General features: G+C 39.4%; 1 protein-coding gene across 1 annotated transcript; it reads left to right on the top strand.

The window, feature by feature from the left end:
• The first annotated feature begins 22,603 nt into the window (after positions 1–22,603).
• On the top strand, positions 22,604–26,597 carry LOC131242189 (pentatricopeptide repeat-containing protein At2g22070). Its single transcript, XM_058240669.1, has one exon. The coding sequence runs from the start codon at positions 22,731–22,733 to the stop codon at positions 25,095–25,097; it is 2,367 nt and encodes a 788-aa protein (XP_058096652.1). The 5' UTR covers positions 22,604–22,730; the 3' UTR covers positions 25,098–26,597.
• Positions 26,598–27,303: the final 706 nt, after the last annotated feature.

Here is a 27,303-nt window from a genome sequence, read left to right as displayed (position 1 = left end):
CGTCTACCTCGTGTCTTGTTGTTTACCCATTGAACCTATCTCATGGGATCTCCACTTGTATAGGTTGGGTTGCCGATACTGGCAGTTCATATATTAGGCTCAGCCCCATTCCCTTCGATGTATCATTGACTAACCTTTTAGATAGTCCTTTGGTCAGAGGATTTGCTAGATTCTTTTCTGACCTCACAAAGTCAATGGATATGACTCCATCACCCAACATGTGTTTCACTATATTGTGTCTGAGTCTAATATGCCTGTTTTTTCCACTATATATTTTACCTTTTACTTTTGCTATAGCTGCTTGAAAGTCACAATGAATATATACGACCGATACAGGCTTTGGCCACAATGGTATATCAACTAAGAGATTTCTAAGCCACTCGGCTTCTAATCCAGCCTTTTCTAAGGCAATAAACTCGGATTCCATAGTAGACCGAGCGATATATGTCTGCTTGGTAGACTTCCAAGAGACTGCTCCTTCACCTAAAATGAAGACATATCCACTCGTGGATTTTGTCTCATTTGAATCACTAATCCAGTTAGCATCACTGTATCCTTCTAATACAGCAGGAAAACCATTATAATGTAAACCATAGGCTATACTGTCTTTTAGGTATCTCAAAATCCTAAACAAAGTATTCTAATACTCTTTTCCAGGGTTATGTGTATATCTACTTAGTCTTTCTACTGCAAAAGCTATGTCTGGTCTAGTGCAGTTTGTTAGATACATGAGGCTACCAATTATTCTGGAATACTTCAATTGAGACACACTATTTTCTGTATTCTTCATGAGAGTCACACTATAATCATAAGGAGTACTGACAGGTAAACAGTCAAAATGGTTAAACTTTCTTAATATCTTCTCAATGTAATGAGATTGAGATAACATAATAATGCCATTTTTTCTGATTACTTTAATACCCAAGATTACACTAGCCTCTCCTAAGTCTTTCATGTCAAATTTAGATGACAAGAATTTCTTAGTTGTATTAACTAATATAATATTAGTTCCAAAAATAAGCATGTCATCAACATAAAGACATATAATAACATATTCATTTCTAGAAATTTTACTATATACACATCTATCTACATCATTTATATGATAATTATCTGATTTTAAAACACCATCAAATTTTTCATGCCATTGTTTAGGAGCCTGTTTTAAACCATATAATGATTTAATTAGTCTACATACTTTATTTTCTTTACCTGATATCTTATAACCCTCAGGTTGTTCCATATATATTTCTTCTTCTAAGTCTCCATTTAGGAAAACTGTCTTAACGTCCATCTGGTGTACCACTAGTTTATATATGGAGACTACCGCTATTAAGACTCTAATAGTTGTAATTCTAGTTACAGGAAAGTATTTATTAAAGTAATCTATTCCTTATTAAAGTAATCTATTTCTTCTTTTTGTTTAAAGCCTTTCGCTACCAACCTAGCCTTAAACTTATCAATAGTCCCATCTGGTTTTATTTTATTTCTAAACACTCATTTACAACCTATTGGTTTGTTTTTAGGTGGTAGGTCTACAAGTTCCCAAGTGTTATTAGATATAATAGATTCTAACTCATCATTTATTGCTTCCTTCCAAAAGGTTGCATCTAGAGAGTTAATTGCTTCTATATAATTTGTAGGATCATCTTCTACTAAGAAGGTGAAAAAACCATCTCCTAGGTTAGTTTCTCTTCTAACCCTAGTACTTTTTCTTGGTTGTATTTCTTCTACTACTTTCTCGTAAGCATTTTATTAGTAGACGCAATATCTGATTCATTGACTTCCTCTATTCCTATAGATTTAGATTTCATAGGGAATACGTTCTCAAAGAACTCTGCATCCCTAGCTTCTATAATTGTATTAGGATCTAGAATATTATCCTTAGTTTTTAAAACTAGAAACCTGTATGCCGTATTGTTTTGTGCGTAACCTATAAATACACAGTCGGTTGTTTTAGGACCTAACTTTCTTTTCTTAGTTTCAGGTAATCCTACTTTAGCAAGACACCCCCACACCTTAATATATTTGTAACTAGGAACATGATTCTTCCAAAGTTCATATGGTGTTTATTCAAAAGATTTAGAAGGAATCCTATTTAGAATATAACAAGCAGATAAAATTGCTTCTCCCCACATATTTAAGGGTAAGCCTGAACTATTTAACATAGCATTCATCTTCTCTTTTAGAGTTCTATTCTTACGTTCTGCTATTCCATTCTGTTCTGGTATATAAGGAGCTGTAGTTTCGTGAACCATTCCATTCTTTTCACATAATTCTCTAAATTGAGAATATTCATATTCACCTCCTCTATCTGTCCTAAGTCTTTTAATTTTTATATTTAACTGATTTTCAACTTCAAGTTTGTATTTAGAAAAAACATCTAAGGCTTCATCTTTGTTTCTTAATAGATAGACTTTAGTGAACCTAGAGTAATCATCTACAAAAGTTATGTAATATCTTTTTCCACCTCTAAACATGTGATTTTTAAAATCACCTAAGTCATTGTGTATTAACTCTAATAGAACAGATGATCTTTCTATTTGTTTAAAGGGTTTTCTAATAAATTTTGATTCGACACATGTTTCACATTTGTTAAATTCTTCATTAGATATATTAGGTAATAAACCTAATCTTTTCATTTTCTTTAAAGATGCTATATTCACATGACCTAATCTACTATGCCATAGATAAAAAGGTTCAACGAAATAAACAGAACTGAATGTCTTCTTCTTATTATTATTGGATACATTTATAATGAATAAACTATCGCTACAGTACCCCTTACCAACAAAGGTTTCATTCTTAGTCATTACAAGCTTATCTGAATCAAATACTAACTTAACACCAGCCTTATTGAGGAGTGAACTAGAGACTAAGTTTCTTCTAATGTCAGGCACATGTAAGACATCATTCAACATTAGAGTCTTTCCAGAAATGAGTTTTAGAAGTACTTTCCATTTCCCTACAACTGGAGACGTTCTAGCATTACCCATGAACACTTGTTCATCATCTCCTGATACTTGGTAGGAGGTAAACATGCTACGATCCTTGCACACGTGCCTAGTTGCACCAGTGTCTAGCACCCACTCCAAGTTGTTTACAAGGAAGACTTCTGACACCACAGCTACTATCATGTTAGACTCATTGCCTGTTTCTGTAAGATTAGCTTGTGGCTTATTTTTATTTTTCTTAAGCCTGCAGGTTTTGATATGATGCCCAGGCTTTCCATAGTTGTAGCAGTTTTCCTTTTTCTTGAATTGATTGTTTGCATTCTTCTTTTTAAGCCTGCATTCATTTGCATAATGTCCAGGTTTGCCACAGTTATGACAGTTGCCATTTTTCTTATTATTTGCCCGACTTGATTCCACAAGATTCGCCTTTGAATCTATCTCATTTTTATTTTCTTTTTGGTCCCTAATTCTATTGGCCTCCTCTATTCGTATGTATACGATAGTGGTTTCCAAAGAAACGCCGTTCTTTTTATATTTCATTCTATTCTTATATTCTTTCCAGGAAGGCGGTAACTTTTCTATTAGTGATCTTGACAGAAACACGTCATCCAACTTAATTCCTTCTGTTGAGAGTTCATGAACTAGACTTTAAAAATCGTCAATTTGGTTTGTGATAGGTTTATTATCTGTCATTTTATAATGAAGGAAATTAGCATTTGCATGTTTCTTAGCACCTGCATCTTCTAATATGTATTTCTTTTCCAAAGCAGTTCATATGTCTTTAGCAAACACGTAAGAAGTATACACATCATATAGTTCGTTGGATAAAGAGTTTAGAATATAGTTTTTACAATTATTTTCATCTGTTACTTCAGTTTGATTTGCTGGGTCTATAGTAAATGATTCAGATAAAATGTATGAAACTTCCAGGGTGGTCAGAGCGAACATCAGTTTCTGTTTCCACCGTTTAAAGCATTGTCCAGCGAAAGGTTCGATTTTGGCTAACTCAGTAGAAGCATTTACTGTTACTGTAACCATATTCTATGTAATTCAACAATTCGATTTCAAGATTGTTGGATTATTTGGTTGAATTAAATAGACTATTAAAAATCGAGAACTAAAAAAGAAAAATAAATTTTAAGAAAGAAGAACTTATTGAATTGAGTCGAGGCGTGACTGAGTCACTTGGCTTGAAATCGAATTTGCTCCCCTTGGACAGCGTCCCAAGTGCAATAGGTTTCCAGAGCAATCGATCTCCAGGATACAACGACTATGACCCGGTCCCAGCGGTGCACTCACTGTACACGGGCTTGAACCACTTGCAGTTTAATCCGAAAGTGCTGAGTTGACTTAGCGATAAACTCAGTAAAATTCTTAAAATTGTATCAGAGAGAGTTTTATAAGAGAGATAATAATTTCGTATTTTTAAAACTGGAATCGGTAGTCTTTAAAATGAAAGGGATGCATCTCTATGGTTTAAAACGAAAAAGCGCAAGTGCGAGTACACTCTCGCACATACAGTCCTGCGAGTACCCATACACACACACCCACGCGAGTACACTCACACCGCACTTGCACCAGCACCCTCGCCCACGCCTAGCCCGTCCCGTCGCGTCGCGTACACGGACTCGGCTCGGCGCGCGCACGTGTGGTAAATGACATACATTAGAGCTATTGGTATAGCCCCCCACAGGACCAAATTCACATACCCCCTGAAAGGGGCTCAAGCCCTAGGCAAAAAGACTATCTTATTTACAAGATAGTTTACCTTTTCAAATCCGATGTGGGACAAAACCCACAACACAAAAGTATCAAAGCTTTTCAAATGTGGAGGGAAATCATCGAAAATTTGAAAATTCAAATTTTAATATTATTTTAAAACAAAATATAACACTAAAGACATATTCAAGTAAAAAATAAAAAGTTCTTTTTGTGGCTTTATATTTGCCAAATAAAATACACGGATAAGACCGACTAGGGGCTGGCCTGGATTTCAATCCGGAAGGATCCCACGTATCCTTTAAAAAAGACCTTTTACTTAGGACGTGAGAGCCGGCGTATAAGAAGCATACGGGCATTTTAATCATAGAAAAATTGAAAAAAAGCTAAAGTTCCTTATTATCAACCGTCCAAGGCTCCTAGGACAACCACGTTAAGGCCACGCAGACCAAAAACCCAAATAAGGATAGTCTATAGCAGACGATGCGCCGCATCACAACCGTTGTTGTCCGATGCCCAGCACCCTATCAATCCATTGTAATAAGCCCACAAGCGTTCCCAGTAGGGTAATGTCTAGCCCATCACACTAGCTAGAGTGGCCAGCAGCCGTGCATCAGGTGGATCCGACCTCATATATTTTATCGCCCGGAGAGAATCCGGTCCGTTCAGCCAAGTTATTTCAACCGTAGATCTATTTTATAATTTCTGACCCACTTGATTCTTAGAAGTGGGCATCTACATAGTGATGTCCCTCTGATCAATGGATTTGATCTAGAAAAAATGTGCCATGCTGGCACTTATGAAACTAGTATATGACCTGACCCGTACACGCGAGTGGGCTTCGCAAAGTTCCTCATATCACTCATTTCTCCGAACGGCCATCCACTCGAAAAAATGAAGTAAAAATCAATTCTTTCTGAGGTTCTCTCCAATGCATCCGACGGATTGCAATTCGGTACTTCGGAATTTTATCTGTTGAATCTGGTTTTTATTCGAATGATCCAAACCGTTTATTTGTTGAATCTGTTTTTTTTTTTTTTTTTTCTTTGTGGTGGAATAAAAAACATAATTAGGATAATTTCAGCACTTTTATATTTTGACTTTTTACGTTTGAATATGGACGGCCAAAATAATCTTTAAACAATCAAAGGAATAAAATATTAAATTATAGGGAATTTTGATTTTCCGTCATCCAAATGGAGACCAACCACATAGACGGTTCGGATTAATGAGAAAAATACAAATCCAACGGATAAAATCTGAGGTATCATATGTTAATACATTGGGGTGCATTGCAGCAAACCTCTACCTTAAAAAGAAAGTGTGAGAGATCAACCAATCTCAACAACCTTCCCAGGAATCTAAGACCAAAACAACCGGACGCTGATTCCATCTGCTTAGTGGGTGAGGCCTTGACCGTGGGCCCCATCTAGATGTGTGTTGTATATCTACTCCGTCCTTCCGTTTTTACGGATCATTTTAGGGAATAGTACCAAAAACAAAGTAGATCCAACGCTTATTAGAACCACACAATAGGAATTGAATTCCCACCATTAAAAACTTCCTGGGGTCCACAAAAGTTTTGGATGAAAGTGATATTTATGTTGTCCCTTCATCAAGATCTGTGTGATCTTATCAACAGATTGGATGGAAAATAAATATTACATGGGGCTTAGAAAGTTTTTAATGGTGTCAGCTCAATCACCACTGATTTTCTGTGGTGTGGTCCACCTGTGATTGGACTTACCTTATTTTTTGAGCCAGGCCTTATAATGAACTGGAAAAACGGTTAGACGGCATGGATATAGAACAGATGCATCTAGGTGGGCCCCACGGTCAGGCCTCACCGACAAAGCTGTTTCTCCTGCCCCGCCTAATCCGCGTTCATGCACATTGAATAGTATGAGGTGCAGCCACCACCTTTCTACCATCCAGAGACATCCCCCTTTGTTTCTTACGGCCGACAAGCAATCTCTATGAGGGTTGGAATCTCAACGAGATTGTCAAAACTCAAAGGTGGGGGGTGCTTTCACATTTTTAGGACTTGGAAAAATGTTGATGGTCCAAGGGACCACCCAAAACCATAGTCTTTGGGATCCCGTTATTGAGTCTCCTCACTGTGTCGTTCATAGAGGCAACGAGATGTGCAGGAAAGCAATTAACGATTTGTACAAAATTTTAAAGATGGGCCATCCATGATGGTTCTAACCGGATGAGTGGTTTTGATCATCTATGGTAGGCACAATGCATAATAAAGGGCTTCAAGGACTCTGGTTTTCAGTGCTCCCTAGAACTGCTGAACAGGTTATCTGTCGGTGCCTCTTTTTCCCGGTCAGCGTGATAGATAATTGAGACGGGTATACTATTAAGAGACTCTTAGACTATTATGATAGTTCACCACCGGTTTGATAATGGTTGTGACTCATCCTCCTCGTGTGGCACTCGCGTACGGCCATCCAGACCACTCGAGTTGTAGCATATATTGCGCATGGAGCATATTTCTAAAATCATGCTAATCAGGAGATCCAAACCATCATGGCTATCAAATGAACGGTTAACAGTAAAATAGTTAGTGATCCGAATTTAAAGGGAAAAATCAGATGGCTCCTGATACATTCACGCTTGTTTCAGACATTTGGACGGTCTGAATCTCTCTACAGATACGTCGCGTGTACGGTTGAAGAGACGACCATATTTGAACGGTAATAGACTAGTATAGGACTCTACCGCTAATTAACTACCAGTAAACTATGAGTTGCTAACGTGTGCGGCTTGCAACATTTCAAAATCGCATTGACTCTGACTCAGTGGAGTACAAGTGGCATATATGTAGCTATTCACATCAATCCAGGCAATCGAAACCATGGGCCTCATTTGGACACAGCATTACCAAAAATTCAAAATGGACGGCTGACAATTATCACCAAATCGGTGGCCTTCGAATGGAATATTAAAACAACGGTTAGTGCTCCAAATTCATTGGTCGATATTAGATGTGTTACAAAATTATCTATGCAAATGCTTTTGGGCTTATGTGCTCCATACACCAGGGGCCCACATTTTGGACGGTTGGTATTGTTGCATAAGTATCCTACGTATAGGGTAGACGAGTCACCACCATTTAAGAAAAAAGTAACGCTATTTGTGGCTGTGCCTGAAATGGTCCCTCCAAAGCATCCCGCACATGCTGATGCTATTACACGTGTCAAATATCCATCATGTTCACCAGAAACTACCACTGCATGTGCACCGAAATTTTCTCCTAGAGTGTGGCCCACCTGAAAAGTTCACCAGCCTGATTTTTAGGCCAGGAATATGGACCGTAGGCCCGCCTAATGAACGGCTTGGATGGGCACAAGCATTTAAGATCGGTACATGAATCACACCGGATTGGGTCCATATGGCCGATACTATGATGATGGACCACCATTTATTTCACGCAGCCTGTGGGCCAGGTGGGCCACTGAATCGATATCAAGCCACAATCCTTGAAAAAACGATCAAAACAGAAGATTATTCAAGCCAAAACATACAAATTTCTAAAATAAAACCATGCAATTCCATCATCACCGTTCATTGAAAATATTTACACATTCCACTTCACACAACATTCATTACACATATACAATGCTCGAAACACATACTCCAACCGGTGCTTCAATAGTCTACCGTATTTCCCAACTCCCTCGCCTCATCGGCTGTATTCGACGTTGCCGGAACACCGCTCGGATGGATTTTCTTACCCAGACTGAAAACATTGCCTGAGTGTTTTTCCACTTTAGAGTCTTTCTCCTTTGTTTTTCCATTCTCTTCTTCATTTCTCTTCATCTTTTCTTTGAGCTGCTTTTGCTGGAAGTAGATCCCGGCCGAGCTGAATCCAACCGTTGACATTGCTGCGAGAACTGATGGAAGGTGGATATGAACTTGTGGGTAAGATTGAATGGTGGGATTGAAGATTTTGGCGAGGGGATTTATAGGATGTGGGATGGCATGTGACCAAGCGAGCACTAGTGCTGTGGTTGTGTCATCCGTGACAATTTCTGTCTTCTATTCTCAAATGTTATGTGGGACCACATGAAAAGGTGGGTCTGTCATTGGTGGTTCGCCCACGGGTTCACCATATAGTTGGCGGCGTGCCACGTCAGCTCTTATCACGTAATGGCCCTAATGGGTATAAGATGATATTAATGCTCTGGCGGATGATGAGCATCCATATGCATGCACTTAGTAATGTATACGTGTAAATCCAATCGTGGAGCCCGTTGCTGCCCTGAGATGAGGTCAATCGGACAATCCTACCCTCTGATTGATGGATATTTTTCCTTTGAATCTGGACCGCTAGCTTAGCTTTGTTTCAACCGTCCATTTGATAGAAACTGATGTGACATTAAGGGATAATGGGTCGGTATGATTTCTAGCTTGTAATCGATCAATAGTGGGACCCTAGATTTGAATGGCTTGGATTGAGAAATATATGCGCCGGATATACAACTGGTGCGGTGCATGCCTATACCTTGTCATACTCCGTCAGTCGACTTCTTTGCTAATGTGCCCTACTAGCTCTACAAACTATCAAAGCAGAGATGAAGCCACGTGTCTTGCTCTCATGTGTTTGGATGGCCACCCATTTCGGGGAATTACCGACAACGAAATGGGCCCGGCCCGTTAAATTTTGGGCCGGGCTGGCCTACCCATCCAAATACTCGGTCACCATGGTTTGTTAAGTCAGATCGGAACGGGCCCACTTATTGGGTCTTCGTGTACATGAAAGGTCATATCCATCCCAATCAAATTCGGCCCACTTCCAACCAACGGGCCTAAATGCTCGGCCTGAACTGAGTCAGAAACAGGTCCGTTCTTCATTGTGGGCCAGACCAGTCCAGACTAGCCCAGCCCGGCCCATTTGTTTAGGAATAATAATGTCCTGCTTATCACGAAATGTATAATTCAGTGACTTAGAATTCGGTGGGGCCCATGCTTTGATAATCTAGACTGTTGACAAGATGAAAACCACCACGGATAGAGAATGCCTAATAAATCTCCTAGATCGGAAGATCGTAACCCTTTAATATTCAGCCTTTTATTTCAATTGAATGAAGCATTCATGTATTTCTTTCCTCTTAACCATCCATCTGAAGGCCACCGTATCCAAGATTTTAAACATCCAACGGATAAAGTTTCCTACACATATGTCATCCACAGCAAGGCCCATCGAACCAATGGTTAAGATCACTAAACCATGGTCCCACGTGTATGGTATCCCACGGGTCAGGTCAGGAAAGCACATGTTGGGGGATGAGCAAGAGTAAGAAATTCCTCTTATCCTGTGAGAGAGAGAAGTGGGAGGGGCCCACCATTTAATTATTTAAAAGATAATCGAAAAAAATGGCATGCACAAGTTGATAACCGCCTTTGCAAGTTTCTTAGTTATTTAATGAGAAGATTAGGTAGCCTTTAATCTAATACTTGCATCAACTTGAGCCACTACTTTCGGAAGCATTGTGTGCCATACACGTGGCATATGTTAATGATGATCCTAACCACGAATCCTGTGGGCTCCACCATTTAGAGGTTTGCTACAATGCATGAGGAGGTATTGCTCGTGCTCTCTCTCTCTCTCTCTCTCTCTCTCTCTCAATGGGATTATAGCCCTTGGATCTGAAGTGACGTGGAGTTTTTTTATTTTTTTTTGGGATTCAAACATAACACGTGTGTCATCCTATAAATGGTTTTAATTATTGAAACATGACATTTGGTCTATAAATTATAATCTTACTCTAAAATAGCAATCAATAGGTTTTATTTATCAAATCTCGAGATATTGATTAGGTAATAATAAGAAATTGCTTGGATTCAACCGTCATGATCATCTAACAAATCATCATTTTCTTATTAAAACGTGAATTGTCATGGGCATGATGGCATATGTACGGAGATTTGCTCGTTTCTAGAGCATTTTGTACTTAAGAAGCTTGTACATGGTGTATGGAGAAAAGTCTTCGTACTACGGAGCAATCTAAAATAAGATTTGTACGGTGATCTTTGTAATGCTACAGAAGTTCTTTTTATAAGTTTTGATAGTGAAAATTATATTAAAAAAAAACTTTTAGAATATTTTTAACAATCGGATGAATGCCACGTGGCACAATCTAAGTCATTTAATTCAAGCCTATGATTCAAGAGAGTAGATAACATGTGCTTCACTGCCAAGTTGGTATGAGAGAGTAGTCAGTTCAATGAGCATCATGTGAAGAACTTTCAGCCATAAGTCATTTAATTGATGGATATTTGTTGCTAAATTAAGATTGTGGGCTTTTGTTTTTGTTTTTTTTTTTTCAATTGACCATTTTACAGAGATTGATAATAGGTTAAGGAATATAGGGTTCATATATAACCGATCAATAGTGGGACCTAAGATTTGAATGGCTTGGATTGAGAAATATGTTACTCATTTACAATTGGTGGGGTGCATGCCTATAAATTCTCATACTCTGCTAGCAGCCTTCTTTGATAACGTACCTTACTGGCGTCTTGTTCTCATGTCTTTGGAGAGCATGGAAATTGTTACCGAATGTATATTTTAGTGGGGCCTTGATTTGATAATCTTGACCGTTGATACAGTGAAGGCCACGGTCACTGGAGAATGCCTAATTAATCTCCTATATTGTAAGATCCTAGCCCTTTTATATTTGGACTTTACTTTCAATTGAATGAATCATTAATGTTATTCTTTTCTCTTAACCGATCTATTTGAAGGCCACCATATTTGTAAATTTAGGCTGTCCAATGGAGAAAGTATACCGTACATTTTTCATCTACAGTAAGGTCCATCAAACCAACGGTTTCAATTGCCAAATCATGGATCCACGTATATGGAATCCCATACATCGACAGAGTACAATCTTTAATAATGCATGGAGATCATATAATACCCCTTTGTCCTGACTACCGAAAGGAGAAAGAAGTGCGAGGGGCACATTCATTTATTTATTTATAATATAAAATAATTGAAAATAGTGCCATGCACAAATTGGTTCCTAGTTTAGTAAGTATGTTTTTAATAATATAATGAAAAAATTAGGTAGGGTTTTACCTAAACATTACGTGCAGCTGATCTGATTATCTAATAAATGGACGTTCTCTAATTGAATCATGAGCTACTTTTGGCTTTTGCTATTGTTGGATAATATGAAGCCAAAGCATAGAAATGAAAGAATGTAGATAGGGTCGGGGATGCTTTGAGTGGCTACCGTGATGTATGGGTTTTATCCACACAGTTTATTCATTTTAGCTATCATTTTAGGATATATATATAGTTTCAATGTGGACCACACAATGGGGATTAAACTCTTATTATTGAAAACTTCTTGGGGCCCATGGAAGTTTTGGATTGAGCTGATATTAATTTTTGGACTTCATCCAGAGTCTATGTGATTTTATGAATAGGTTGGATGGAAAATAAACATCATGTTGGGCTCTAAGAAGGTTCTAATGATGGGCATCATTATTACCACTGCTTCCCGTGCGGTCATCTATTTGAGTGATGGGCCTGCCTCAATTTTGAACCTATATCCTCAAATAGCATGATGAAATGGATAGATGGTGTGGACAAAACTCATACATCACGGTGTCCACTCAGAGCCCTGCTCTTTCTTATCTTGGAAGAGGTGAGGGTAGGACACAATCCACGTTTTAAATGGTAAATCCTCAGCAATAATTAGACCTTGGCTACTAACAAAAAATTTCTTTGATCAGACTATCTTAAGTTTCTAACCATCTACTAAATGAACCTTACTATAGTTAAAATTATAAGCTATTGCTGGTGAATTTTGCCCCTTAAGGCTGATTTAGATGGCGTGAAGCAAAGACATGGAAATGGAAAACCACCCATGATAAATGGGCCCGAGCTAATAATAGAAAATTGCATTGATTTCACCATCTTATGTTCCTAACCATCTAATAAATAGACATTTCGAGAGCGAAGGTGGATGGGCCTTTCGTAAGTATGTTTCGAATAATATAATGAAAAAATTAGGTAGGGTTTTACCTAAACATTACGTGCAGCTGATCTGATTATCTAATAAATGGACCTTCTCTAATTGAATTATGAGCTACTTTTGGCTTTTGCCATTGTTGGATAATATGAAGCCAAAGCATAGAAATGAAAGAATGCAGATTGCGTCCGCGATGCTTTGAGTGGCTACTGTGATGTATGAGTTTTATCCACACAGTTTATTCATTTTTCCGTATCATTTAGGATATATATAGTTTCAATGTGGACCACAAAATGGGGATTAAACTCTTATTATTGAAAACTTCTTAGGGCCCACAGAAGTTTTGGATTGAGCTGATATTAGTTTTTTGTCTGTGTGACTTTATGAATAGGATGGATGGAAAATAAACATCATAGTGGGCTCTAGGAAGGTTTTAATGATGAGCTTCATTGTTACCACTGCTTCCCGTGACGTGGTCTATTTGAGTGATGGGCCTGCCCCAATTTTGAGCCTATATCCTCAAATAACATGATGAAATGGATAGATGGTGTGGATAAAACTCATACATCATGGTGTCCACTCAAAGTCCTGCTCTTTCTTATCTCGGAAGAGGTGAGGGTAGGACGCAATCTGCGTTTTAAATGGTAAATCCTCAGCAATAAATAGACCTTGGCTACTAACAGAAAATTTCTTTGATCAGACTATCTTAAGTTTCTAACCATCTACTAAATGAACCTTACTCTAGTTAAAATTATAAGCTATTGCTGGTGAAATTTGCCCCTTAACGCTGATTTAGATGGCGTGAAGCAAAGACATGGAAATGGAAAACCACCCATGATAAATGGGCCCTAGCTAATAATAGAAAATTGCTTTGATTTCACCATCTTATGTTCATAACCATCTAATAAATAGACATTTCTAGAGTGGAGGTGTTGGATTGACCTTTCTCTAATACCATAAAGATTGTTAATCTTGATTTGAAGTTTTTTCACATAATTTCAGTGTATTGTATTATGAAATTTATAAATGTTACAGAGATGATTTTCACACTCAGGAGGAGAGGATTTTGTTAAAATTTTGGGGATCTATTTGCTATAAATTATAAGATTTTTATTTTATTTTATTTATTATTATTTTTTTTAATGTGAGGATTTTCGAGTTGTATGAGATTTTGCTCAATCTGGCGTGGATGATGGCCTAATATGGCTTTAACCTTTAGAGACTACTTGGATGGTGTGAAGCCAAAGTATGGAAATGGAAAACCCTCTACAATAAATAGAGCTAGTTACAGGAAATTTCTTTCACTGGACTATTGTAAATTCCAAACCATCTAATAAATGGCCTTCTCTTATTAGAATTGTGAGCTACTACCAGCTTTTGCCTTTAGGAAAAGGAAAGAAATCCTTTTCCATTTTCAATGCTTGTTACATAGAAATGTATTTCCCTTTTCTATTGTTTGTTTTGCTATTTTGAAATGAGTAAATCTACCTTTAAAAAAAAAACTACAATGGTTATTAGTTCAAATATCATATGAGAAGATCATTGCATTTCCCTAAATTAAGGGAATCAATTTAATAAGTTTCCCCAGAGAAATGGATTTCCTTGAAAAGAAATTGATTTCTCATCTCCTTTTATTTCTCTATTCAAATGGAGAAAACAGTCACATGATCAAAGGAATTTATTCCTTTTCTATAGAGTGAGTAATCAGATATAAGGATTACCCCTCAGACTTTTATGTCACCGAATAAGGGGTTGGGATTGTCCAAGCAGTGGAGCCGGATGAACGCAGATTGCATCCTATCCTACCGTCTCCAGCTGGGAATGGGCAGGAGCTTTGAGTGGCCACCATGATGTACGGGTTTTATCTACATTGTCCGTTCCTTTTTCCTTTTTCCGTATCATTTCAGATATAATGTCCAAAACGAGGCAGATTTAAGACAGCTGGATATACACGTAGCACATGTTCATGATGATCCAAACCATGAATTTTGTGAGCTCCACCATTTAGAGGTTTGCTACAATGCATCTGGAGGTATTGCTCGTGCTCTCTCTCTCTCTCTCAATGGGATTATAGCCCTTGGATCTGAAGAGATGTTGAGGTTTTTTTTTTCTGGGAGGGGGGGGGAGGGGGGGATTCTAATATACCAGGTGTGTCATTCTATAAATGGTTTTAATCATTGAAACATGACATTAGGTCTATAAATTATAATCTTGCTCTAAAATAGCAATTAATAGGTTTTATTTATCAAATCTCGAGATACTGATTAGGTAATAATAAAAAATTGCTTGGATTCAACTGTCAAGATCATCTAACAAATCATCATTTTCTTACTAAAACGTGAATTGTCATGGGCATGAAGGCATATGTATGGAGATTTGCTCGTTTCTAGAGCATTTCGTACTTAAGAAGCTTGTACATGGTGTATGGAGACATAAAAAGTCCCCGTATTACAGAGAAATCTAAAATATGATTTGTATGGTGATCTTTGTAATGCTACAGAAGTTCTTTTTATAAGTTTTGATAGTTAAAATTATGTTTTAAAACAAACTTTTAAAATATTTTTAACGATAAGATGAATGCCATGTGGCGCAATCTAAGTCATTTAATTCAATCCTATGATTCACTAGTAGATAGCATGTGCTTCACTGCCAAGTTGGTACGAGGGAGTAGTCAGTTCAATGAGCATCATGTGAATAACTTTCAGCCATAAGATGAGGTTAATAGACAATCTTAACCTTTAATTGATGGATATTTGTTGCTAAATTAAGATTGTTGGCTTATGTTTTATTATTATTATTTTTTTTCAATTGTCCATTTCACAGAGATTGATCATACGTTAAGGAATATAGGGTCCATATGATTTCTAGGTTATAACTGATCAATAGTGGGACCTAAGATTTGAATGGCTTGGATTGAGAAATATGTTACTCATTTACAATTGGTGGGGTGCATGCATATAAATTCTCATACTCTGCTAGCAGCCTTCTTTGATAAGGGTAAGTTTTTAGTGTAGACCGGACGAAAGCACCTACCTTTTTAATTTCACCCGAACAAAACTTACTAAACTAAACTAGACTTCTACTTGTACGGACGAACCCATAAAGATAAAAATACTTCAACTTTTTTCGGCTGCTTTACCTTAAAAATTAAGAATATTTTTATCCTTAACCTTATTTCCATACCTTAAAATTTTCCTTTAGTAGCATAAGTTTTCAGGCGCTGAAAAAAAAAAGAAAAAAAGGCACAGTACGGAAGAGTCTACCGTGCTAATTTTTTCCTTTGATAATGTACCTCACTGGCGTCTTGTTCTCATGTGTTTGGAGAGCATGGAAATTGCTACCAAATGTATATTTTACTGGGGCCATGATTTGATAATCTTGACCGTTGATACAGTGAAGGCCACAGTTATTGGAGAATGCCTAATTAATCTCCTATATTGTAAGATCCTAGCCCTTTTATATTTGGACTTTACTTTCAATTGAATGAATCATTAATGTTATTCTTTTCTCTTAACCAATCTATTTGAAGGCCACCAAATCTGTAATTTTAGGCTGTCCAATCAAGAAGGTATACCGTACATTTTTCATCTACAGTAAGGTCCATCAAACCAATGGTTCCAATTGCCAAATCATGGATCCACGTATATGGAATCCCATACATCGACATAGTACAATCTTTAATAATGCATGGAGATCATATAATACCTCTTTGTCCTGACTACCAAAAGGAGAAAGAAGTGCTAAGGGCACATTTATTCATTTATAATATAAAATAATTGAAAATAGTGCCATGCACAAATTAGTTCCTAGTTTAGTAAGTATGTTTTAAATAATATAATGAAAAAATTAGGTAGGGTTTTACCTAAACATTACGTGCAGCTTATCTGATTATCTAATAAATGGACGTTCTCTAATTGAGTTATGAGCTACTTTTGGCTTTTGCCATTGTTGGATAATATGAAGCCAAAGCATAGAAATGAAAGAAAGCAGATTGTGTCGCCGATGCTTTGAGTGGTTGCTGTGATTAGAGCTGGGCATCGGTCCGGATCGGATCGGATTGGGTCCAACTTGACCTGATCCGAAGTCTCAATGGCCTGACCCGAACTCGATTCGATCCGGGACTGAGTCCGGGTCATCTGACTCGGACTGATCCAATGCATGGTTGGCCTGACCCGAATCGAGTCCGACTCGGTCAAGGAAACCGAGTCGGATCAGGTTCTGTAGGATTTGGATCGTATGAATTTAATTTAACTGTTTCATGTGGGTGGTCCACTTCAACCTTCAATATACCGCCTTTCTACGCTCAAGGCCTAAAATGATATGTCAAAATGGATGAACGGCTTAGATAAAACATATACATTAAGGTGAGCCCCACATGGCTCTGAAAGAACTCTCCATTACCATATCCGTCCTTTTACCGGATATATATTGGTGTTGGTGTTGACGTGTATTAAGTGCTTTTCATGCAAGTGACTTGCTGTATTGATGTTAGCAAGTTCTGTGGGTTTGATCATGGGGTATGTGTTATATCCAAACCGTCCATCCATTTGGTAAGCTCGTCAAAAGGCTTAAGACAAAAAATAAGATAGATCTAACTATAAAGTGGACCACACGAAATGTTTAATGGTGAAAATCATTCTCTACTGCTATATGTGATGTGGTCCAGATGATCTTTGGATATTATTCATTTATTAGATTATGCTCTATGATGATCTCTAAAAATATATGAATGGTGTAGATATAATAAATACATCACTATGGGGCCCATATAACTTCGATCTCCTTTGAACCGTTCGTACAACTCGGAGCTCGAGGAGCACATGAAGCTCGTCTTTGCACACGACACGTACCTACAGCAACTGTGGGGCCCATATAACTTTGATCTCCTTTGAACTGTTCGTACAACTCGGAGCTCGTCTTCGCACACGACATGTACCTACAGTAGCTATATAGCTGGTGTGTGGTACACCAGCAAATCTGCTTTGGCTCGCTTTTATCATACTGGGTAAACTCTGTTGGGGCCCACCGTGAAAATGCATGTAGTTTATCTACTCCGGTTCGGGTCGGATTGGATCCAATTGGATCAGATCGGTCCAAATAGGTATGAATCAGAACTTGACCCGAAATGCTTTCAGATCTAGACTGCCCTACTTGATCCGCACCGATCCAGGCCGTCAGATCTGTTTGGATCTGGTCAGAATTGCCCAACTCTAAACGTGATGTATGGGTTTTATCCACACAATTTATTCATTTTTCCGTATCATTTTGGGATATATATATAGTTTCAATGTGGACCACACAATGGGGATTAAACTCTGATTATTGAAAACTTCTTAGGGCCCATAGAAGTTTTGGATTGAGCTGATATTAATTTTTTTTACCTTCATCCAAGTCTACGTGACTTTATGAATAGGTTGGATGGAAAATAAACATCATGGTGGGCTCTAGGAAAGTTTTAATGATGAGCATCATTATTACCACTACTTCCCGTGATGTCACCTATTTGAATGATGGGTCTGCCTCAATTTTGAGCATATATCCTCAAATAGCACGGTGAAATGGATAGATAGTGTGGATGATAGATAGTACATTGGGTGTACTAACAAGCTAACAAAAGAAAAAGTTCCTGCACTGGAAACCTAGGTGAGTTCCTAGGCTTGACAGTGATGTTTACATCCCTCCATACCGTTAATAACGTCATATCCAATCCTCACATTTTCGGCCCACTTGAGTATTGGATGCGGTTCATTTTTTGGTTATATGTCCTAAAATGATATAAAAAAATGGATAGACGGGATAGATTTCTCACAAACATCACAGTGGGCCCCAGCTAAGTTCCTAGCACACAAACTTCTTGCAAAAGGCTTGCGCAGGAAATCCGCGTCCGTGGATAAAACCCATACATCACGGTGTCCACTCAGAGCCCTGCTCTTTCCTATCTTGGAAGAGGTGAGGGTAGGACGCAATCTGCATATTAAAATTTCTTTGATCAGACTATCTTAAGTTTCTAACCATCTACTAAATGAACCTTCTCTAGTTAAAATTATAAGCTATTGCTGGTGAATTTTGCCATTAAGGCTGCTTTAGATGGCGTGAAGCAAAGACATGGAAATGGAAAACCACCCATGATAAATGGGCCCTAGCTAATAATAGAAAATTGCTTTGATTTCACCATCTTATATATGTTCCTAACCATCTAATAAATAGACCTTTCGAGATTGAAGGTGTTGGATCAACCTTTCTCTAATACCATAAAGATTGTTAATCTTGAATTGAAGTTTTTTCACATAATTTCAGTGTATTGTATTATGAAATTTATAAATGTTACAGAGATGATTTTCACACTCAGGAGGAGAGGATTTTGTTAAAAATTTGGGGATCTATTTGCTATAAATTACAAGATTTATTATTATTATTATTTTTAAATGGAAGGATTTACGAGTTGTATGAGATTTTGCTCAATCTGGTGGGATGATGGTCTAATATGGCTTTCACCTTTAGAGACTACTTGGATGGTGTGAAGCCAAAGTATGGAAATGGAAAACCCTCTACAATAAATAGAGCTAGTTACAGGAAATTTCTTTCATTGGACTATTGTAAATTCCAAACCATCTAATAAATGGGCTTTCTCTTATTAGAATTGTGAGCTACTACTAGCTTTTGCCTTTAGGAAAGGGAAAGAAATCCTTTTCGATTTTCAATGCTTGTTTCATAGAAACGTATTTCCTTTTCCTATTGTTTGTTTTGCTATTTTGAAATGAGTAAATCTACCTTTAAAAAAAAAAACAAAAAACTACAAGGTTATTAGTTCAAATATCATATGAGAAGATCATAGCATTTCCCTAAATTAAGGAAATCAATTTAATAAGTTTCCCCAGAGAAATGGATTTCCTTGAAAAGAAATTGATTTCTCATCCTCTTTTATTTCTCTATTCAAATAGAGAAAACAGTTGCATCAAAGGAATTTATTTTCATTGCTTTTCTATAGAGTGAGTAATCAGATAAGGATTACCCCTAGACTGGCATGCCACCTAATAAGGGGTTAGGATTGTCCAAGCAGTGGAGCCTGATGAACGCGAATTGCGTCCTACCTTGAAGTCTCCAGTTGGGAACAGGCAGGAGCTTTGAGTGGACGCCATGATATGGATGGGTTTTATCTACATTTTACGTTCCTTTTTCCATATCATTTCAGGATATAATGTCCAAAACGAGGCAGATTTAAGACAGGTGGACTGCACAATGGGTATTAAACTTTTAATGTTGAAAACTTTTTAGAGGCCACAAAATTTTTAGATCAAGCTGATATTTATGTTTTCTCTTCATCTATGTCTATGTAACTTCATGAATATGTTAGATCGCAAGCCTTAAGAAAATTTCAACAGTTAGAATGATTATTGTTATGGGAAGATCCGAGCCCCTTCGATTCCGTGGAGCAATATCACCTTAATCTACATAAAAGTAAAATAAGATTGATCTGAAGGATAATGCTCGGCTCGGCCGCAGTAAGGCTTTAGCACTGAAGTTGTCAGTTCGGAGTAATCCAAGACCAAGGTAGACGGCATGAGATCCATACCAGAATCTACTTGCGAAGTCTCGGACCACCCCGCTACTGCCCGACCAGAAACGGATAGCTCGACCACTCACACCTGTGTCACCTGTTGCGGAAAAACTCGAATCGACCGGATAGGTCCGCCGCTCACCTCTGAGCTCGGAGGGGAGACCTTCAGAATATCTAATAGACAAGTAAGGCTGAGTCCATTATAAGTCTAGACTTGAGCTCGGCTCGGACTCTGGACACGGTCCTCGCTTAATAACCTGACGGTGAAAGCCCATGTGCACACTAGTCTAGGGCCGAGGCTTGGGGTCAGAGCCTCTGTGGTCAAAAGTCCTGAGCCGAGGCCGAGGCGGGACGTGGACGCTCCATGCGCTAAACTAAGAAACTACCTTAAGCAGACATGACCGATTGTTTCGCCCGCAGATAGGCACGATACGTTACATGATCCCCGGATTATGGATAATATTTCCGCGATTACAATATCTCACTGATTGAGTGAATCGTGTCGAGATTAATAGACCCAGACCGTCTGATAGTCAGGTATAATTACAATGAGACTCCATTGCTACAAGTACGCAACATCTCAAACCCTCTCTCTACAACCAACTTAGACCCAGATTCCTTTGACCTGACTTAGGTATCGGATGGTCCCCCGGTCTAGCTAGGGTCTCATTTGCTCGTCGTAAGTGTGCAGGTTCGAGACGTTGAAGCGGTTCGGGATTCGCAAGTCGAAGCGGAGAGCCGTCCGGATTTAGTCATCAACAATTATCATTGCTCTTTTTGAGATGTAGTCCACTTGAGCCTTGGATTTGCCTAACTTTTGGTCCTATTTGAAAATTGGAAGGACAGTGTGGCCACTCAAAGCTCCTGCCCATTCCCCGTCGGAGACTAGCAGGGGTAGGAAGCAATCCCCGTTCCAGCTGACTTGGCTGACCCCAAACTAGCTATGTGAGTGGGACCCTGACTGTGATTCCCACTTCAGTCTATTCATTTCACTGTCCATCTGCTTTGTTAACTTATTTTAGTCCATGGTCCTCAAAAAATTGAAGCTGATAGCAAATTTAAAGTAAATCACACCACATGAAATAATGGTTATTAACCATTAAAAACCTTTTCTGATCACAAATTTTCCCTTTCATCTGTATCTATATCAACAAGTTGGATGTTCAGTGGACATTAGGAAGTGTTTAATGGTGGGCGATCAATGACCACTGATTCCCACGGCGTGGTCCACCGTATCTTTCTAAGACCATGCCCTAAAATAAGCTGGAAAAATAGATAGACGGCATGTATATATAATGAATACATCGAAATAGGACCTAGGGTCAGGATCCCACCCACATCGCTGGTTCTGGGGTCGCGATCAACTCGCTCCCCAAGCAGTGTGATTTTTGGAATATAGCCCGTTGGATCAACGCTTCAGATCCAGTTTGTGTGCGCTTTCAAAGTCACAGAGGCACTGTATCTTTCATTCCTTCAAAAGCACCGGATCAGATTCCATTTCTGGGCAGTGGTCCACCAAACAGCTAAGTTTTTTTCGTCCCTAGGATTTCCATTGCTGGAATCAGTGGGACCCACTAGTGCATGACGTGGATCTCCACTGAAAAGCTGGTGGATCTCATCATCATCTCCATCAATGGAAGGGGACCGCATGATGCATGGTGGTCCAAGCCCCACCTTCTCCTCTCCTTCCACGACGTGCTGTCAACGAAATAGAAAATGCCTGATAACGGTACTCCCGAACCTCTGGCCCCACACAAGCTACACACGTGACAGCGCACCACACCTGTGCGAGAGCAGGGCGTTTCGATATGTGGGTCCCACTATGTATGTCCCCTGGGTGAAAACGTCCATCTCGGCCTCCACATAGATACAAAAGGAAGAGGATTGCGTACTGAGTAAACTATGTGGGCCCCACCGTGATGTATGTGTATTATCCACACCGTCCATCTGTTTTACTAGCTTATTTTAGGGCATTAGACCAAAATTGAAGTACATCCAAAGCTAAAGTGGACCACACCATATGAAACAATAAGAATTGAAAGCCTATCGTTGAAAACTTCTTGGAGTCGACAGAAGTTTCGGATCCCTTCATCCATGTCTTTGTGACTTTATAAACAGTTTGGATTACAAATAAATATTACTGTGGGCCCTAGGAAGGTTTCAACGGTGGACGTCACTATACTCACTGTTTCCTGCCGTGTGGTCCACGTGAGCTTCGGATATTTTTAAATTTTGGTATCATGCCCTAAAATGATCTTAGAAAAAGGATGGACGGCTTGGATAAGATATATACATCCAAGGTGGGCCCCACAGAGTTTACTCAGTCCGCGAGATTCCGCATCCCATACTAAAGCATCTTATTCTTCGTTTCCCGGCAATTCAAACGTTGGATATTCAAAAATATCTGTTCCTTTCCATTCTCTAAAACCCCAAATTCACCAAAACGAGATGAATCCAAACCCCCTTTCATGGATTTTCTTCGTTTTTTCCCATTTCTATTAGAAAATGCCTATCAAAGAGCGTTCAGTCTCGTCGCCCCTCCCCTCTCCATCGGATTTCTACGCCTCCCTCATCCAAACATGCCTCAGAAACAAAAACCTAATTGCCGGAAAATCGATTCATGCTCACACAATCAAAGCTGGGCTTCACCTGGGTGTATACTTGATGAACAATCTCGTCAATTTCTACGCGAAAAATGGATTGATTTCCGACGCACATTGCCTTTTCGATGAAATGCCATTGAGGAATACACACTCTTGGAACACCATTCTCTCGGCATATGCCAAAAGTGATCGAATTGACACCGCGTGCTGTATGTTCGAGAAAATGCCTGAGCGGGACTCGGTTTCTTGGACTACTATGATTGTTGGTTACAACGAGATGGGTCTGTTCAAAAATGCGATTCATATGTTTTTAAAGATGATTTGGGCTAGAATCGCACCTACTCAATTTACATTAACTAATATTCTTACCTCTTGTGCTGCGTTGGAAACTTTGGATATTGGCAAGAAGGTGCACTCTTTCGTGATTAAACTTGGTTTGACTAGCTGCATTCCTGTGGCTAATTCCCTTCTTAACATGTATGGAAAGTCTGGGGATTTGAATACAGCGAAGGTTGTTTTTGATAGGATGAGATTGAAGAGTGTGTCGAGTTGGAACACAATGATATCCTTGTATACCCAATCCGGTCGGCTCGATCTTGCCCAAGCCCAATTTGAACAGATGATGGAGCGGGACATCATCTCATGGAATTCGATCATTGCGGGATACAATCAGCATGGGTTAGATTGTGATGCACTGGGGTTTTTCTCACAAATGCTGAGAGAACCATCTGTGGCACCCGATAGCTTCACGTTTGCTAGTGTTCTTTCGGCTTGTGCCAATCTTGAACTGTTGAGGATTGGCAGGCAAATCCATGCCCATATCATTAGAACTGAATTTGATTCTTGTGGGCCTGTTGGGAATGCTTTGATCTCAATGTATGCCAAGTCGGGTGGTGTTGAAATCGCCAGAAAGATTGTCGAACGCACCATCATTGCTGATCTCAGTGTGATATCGTTTACAGCGCTGCTTGAAGGCTATATCAGGCTTGGCGATTTACAACCAGCTAGGCAGATCTTCAGCTCAATGAGGGACAGAGATGTGGTCGCATGGACAGCCATGATAGTTGGATACGTGCAAAATGGTTTCAACAATGCTGCGATGGAGCTCTTCAGGTCGATGGTGAATGAAGGGCCTAAACCGAATAATTACACTCTAGCGGCCATGTTGAGTGTTTCTTCGAGCTTGGCGTCGCTGGGTCATGGCAAGCAGATTCACGCAATTGCCATCAGATCGGGAGAAGACTCGTCGGTTTCTATAAAAAATGCGCTCATTACAATGTATGCTAAATCTGGAAGCATTGCAGGGGCAATGCGTGTATTTGATCAGGCTCGTTGGAGCCAAGATACTGTTACATGGACCTCCATGATCATAGCTTTAGCACAACATGGGTTTGGTGTAGAAGCCATTGAACTGTTTGATAAGATGCTAAGCTCAGGAGTCGTGCCCGATCATATAACTTACGTTGGCGTGCTTTCAGCGTGCACCCACGCAGGGTTGGTGGAACAAGGCAGGAACTATTTCAAATCGATGCAGAGCATTCACAAGATCGAGCCCACCCCTAGCCATTATGCATGCATGATTGACCTTTTTGGGCGTGCGGGATTGCTCCGGGAAGCCCAAGAATTCATAGAGGATATGCCAATTGAGCCAGATGTTATAGCTTGGGGTTCACTTCTTGCTGCTTGCAAGGTTTACAAGAACACGGAGGTGGCAAAGATTGCGGCGGAGAGATTACTAGTTATCGATCCTGAGCACAGCGGGGCATACTCTTCACTCGCGAATGTGTATTCAGCATGTGGCCGGTGGGAGGATGCCGCCAAAACTAGAAAGCTGATGAGGGATAGAGGAGTGAAGAAAGACCAAGGGTTCAGTTGGATTCAGATCAAGAACAGTGTTCATGTATTCGGAGTTGAAGATGGCTCCCACCCTAAAAGAGACGCGATCTATGTAATGGTCGCAAAGATTTGGATAGAAATCAAGAAAGCAGGTTTTGTTCCAGACACTGATTCGGTGTTGCATGACATCGACGAAGAGCTGAAGGAACAGGCGCTCAGTCGTCACAGTGAGAAACTCGCGATTGCATTTGGGTTGATCAGTACTCCTGAGAAGATGACGCTGAGGATTATGAAGAATCTTAGGGTCTGCAATGACTGTCACTCTGCAATCAAGTTCATATCCAAGGTCACGGAGAGAGAAATCGTGGTGAGAGATGCGAACCGTTTTCACCATTTCAAGGATGGGTCATGTTCGTGTAAGGATTATTGGTAGGAGAAATTTAGAAAATGAGTCTGATCCTGCGGAAGATTGTAGACTTCAATGGTTAATTATTCTTGAGGTTAGCTTGAGTTGCAGATTAGCAAAGAAACTAGATTTTCAATGACAAACTTAAGTCTCCACTCAATACATTGCTGAAAGTGATTGAAAGCAACACTTGAAACTTCTGCGACTCCTACCAAAAAAAAAGGGAACAATGATTAAGAACAGCAAGGTGGCATATCCCAGATTGTGATTTGGATTGAAGGCTGGTTGAGTGCAGTTCTTTCGACAATAGGTTCACATCCTTTGGAGAATCACCGTTCTTACTATCTTAGGGGCTATCTTAGGGGAAGCGATGAATGATAGCATATGTAGAGAGGAAGATCTTCTCTTCATTGAAGTCAATGGAAAGCACTAAAAATCTCTCAGTCATTAGTTGGGCCATAACATGGAAACTGGAAAGGGTCTCAGGGCACTTCAATGCATGCAATGCCAATCTGCAAAAAAAAAAAGAAGAAAAAAAAGAAGGCATTCGAAGAACAGTGGTATGGTGGAATGTGCGACTGCTCCCGCAAGTGTTCTCAAGTTCAATTTCAATAGGAGCTCCATAGGTTGGTGAGATCAGGGCTAAGCAGAGTTGGAGGAATGTCGAAGAACAAACCGGGCTGGTTTTCCAAGTCCTATCAATGAGAAAGATTGTAATGAAGCTCATGCAAAGCGCTTCGTGCAGTCCCAAGACGATTGAGTCTTGGTTGATCTGTTTATGGTGGAAGGAGATTCTTCTGACATATCTAATCTCGGATTTGGACAGAACCTCAGCCAAGCAGAGGCTTGAAAGCTTAAGAGTATTTACAGCAATATTGTTTGCAATGTTTTACCTCCGCAAACTTGATACTGTCGGGGGTTTAGCTATGGATGATTTCCCAGAGCTCCGGGGTTTCAACACAGAACAATGTAGATTGTAGGGGGCATTTCTCGCCATCATCTTTTACCATTTTCTGAGTTCTTCTCTTGGAGTTTCTTTGGGTTTGTTAGCACTCAGCACTGAGGTACTTGGGCTGATAGTTGGTAAGGTACATTTGGGATTTTAGTTCGTATTCACTAATCCAAACCAATGCTGTGATGCCCCTCACGATGGATGGATCGCCCAGGGAAAAAAGAAAAGAAAAAACCCAAAAATTGGAAGATCCTGGTTATAGAATATTCTGGCCTTTCATGTTGTGTTTGCTTTCTTCAACTGCCTCTCTGTTGGGCCACCTACCGAAGTGTTGAGATTTTTCCATTTGGGAGACATGGGGTGCATGGACCATCCACGACAGGTACAATGGTTTGGATTACAGAACGATGGTGCCACGTGTGCAAACTGATTGCCTGAACGGTACTGTACAATCATTCGGACAGAGAATTGTACAATCTCTCCAGAATCTGTTCTATCTGGTGTGGAGTATATTTCCCACCAGGAAACCCGTCCCCATTTTTATATTTTAGCATAATGAAATCTATAGTTTAGCAGGACAAGGCTTTCCATGCATGCCTACTCAAGCAGCAATATTTGCTGACTTGGCACATGTACAGGGCAACAAAGTCGTGCATCAGGTGGGCCCACCATGATGGGCAAACTTAAAAAAAGATGCCAAGCATGGCCGGTGAACCAGCCTGCTGTCTAGTGCATATCATCTACAGGTTGGAGAAGGCCCACCCAATCTGCAGATCATAGTAGCACATCTAAGACAAACTGTAACAAGGAACAGATTTTCAAGGAACCGATGATGGAAGTTTGACGCCTGAAAAATCTTCCAGATTGCGATATCCTGGCCTCACCATCTTAAAGCTTTTTTAATGCTGAATGTGGTTAGTTATTGTAATTCATTTTAGCCGTCTAAATAGATTTACAGAGGGGCCCATAAGATCAACAGTGTGGCTCACCAAACCATGGGCCCACTCATCCACTCAGGGAGCAATAATAAAAAATTTAAAAAAAGAAAGAAAAGAAGAATGGGCCACATTTCAAAAACTAAAAAAGGGAAACTCGTCCGGTCAACTTGAAGATTTGACTATTTATTTACTTGAGCTGTCATTTAATTAATATTAACAAATATTTTTAAGTAGTTATTTTTAATTAAGGTACCAAATAGTGCGTGCAGATTACTTGGCAAAGAAGCAAGTTTGTTACCGATCTGCATCTTATAACACCCACTAGTTGCTGTACTATTTGCAT

Source organism: Magnolia sinica, chromosome 4 (assembly GCF_029962835.1).
Source record: "Magnolia sinica isolate HGM2019 chromosome 4, MsV1, whole genome shotgun sequence".
NCBI lineage: Eukaryota > Viridiplantae > Streptophyta > Magnoliopsida > Magnoliales > Magnoliaceae > Magnolia > Magnolia sinica.
The sequence above is the reverse complement of the archived record's forward strand: the minus strand, read 5'-3'. Positions and strand labels throughout refer to the sequence as shown.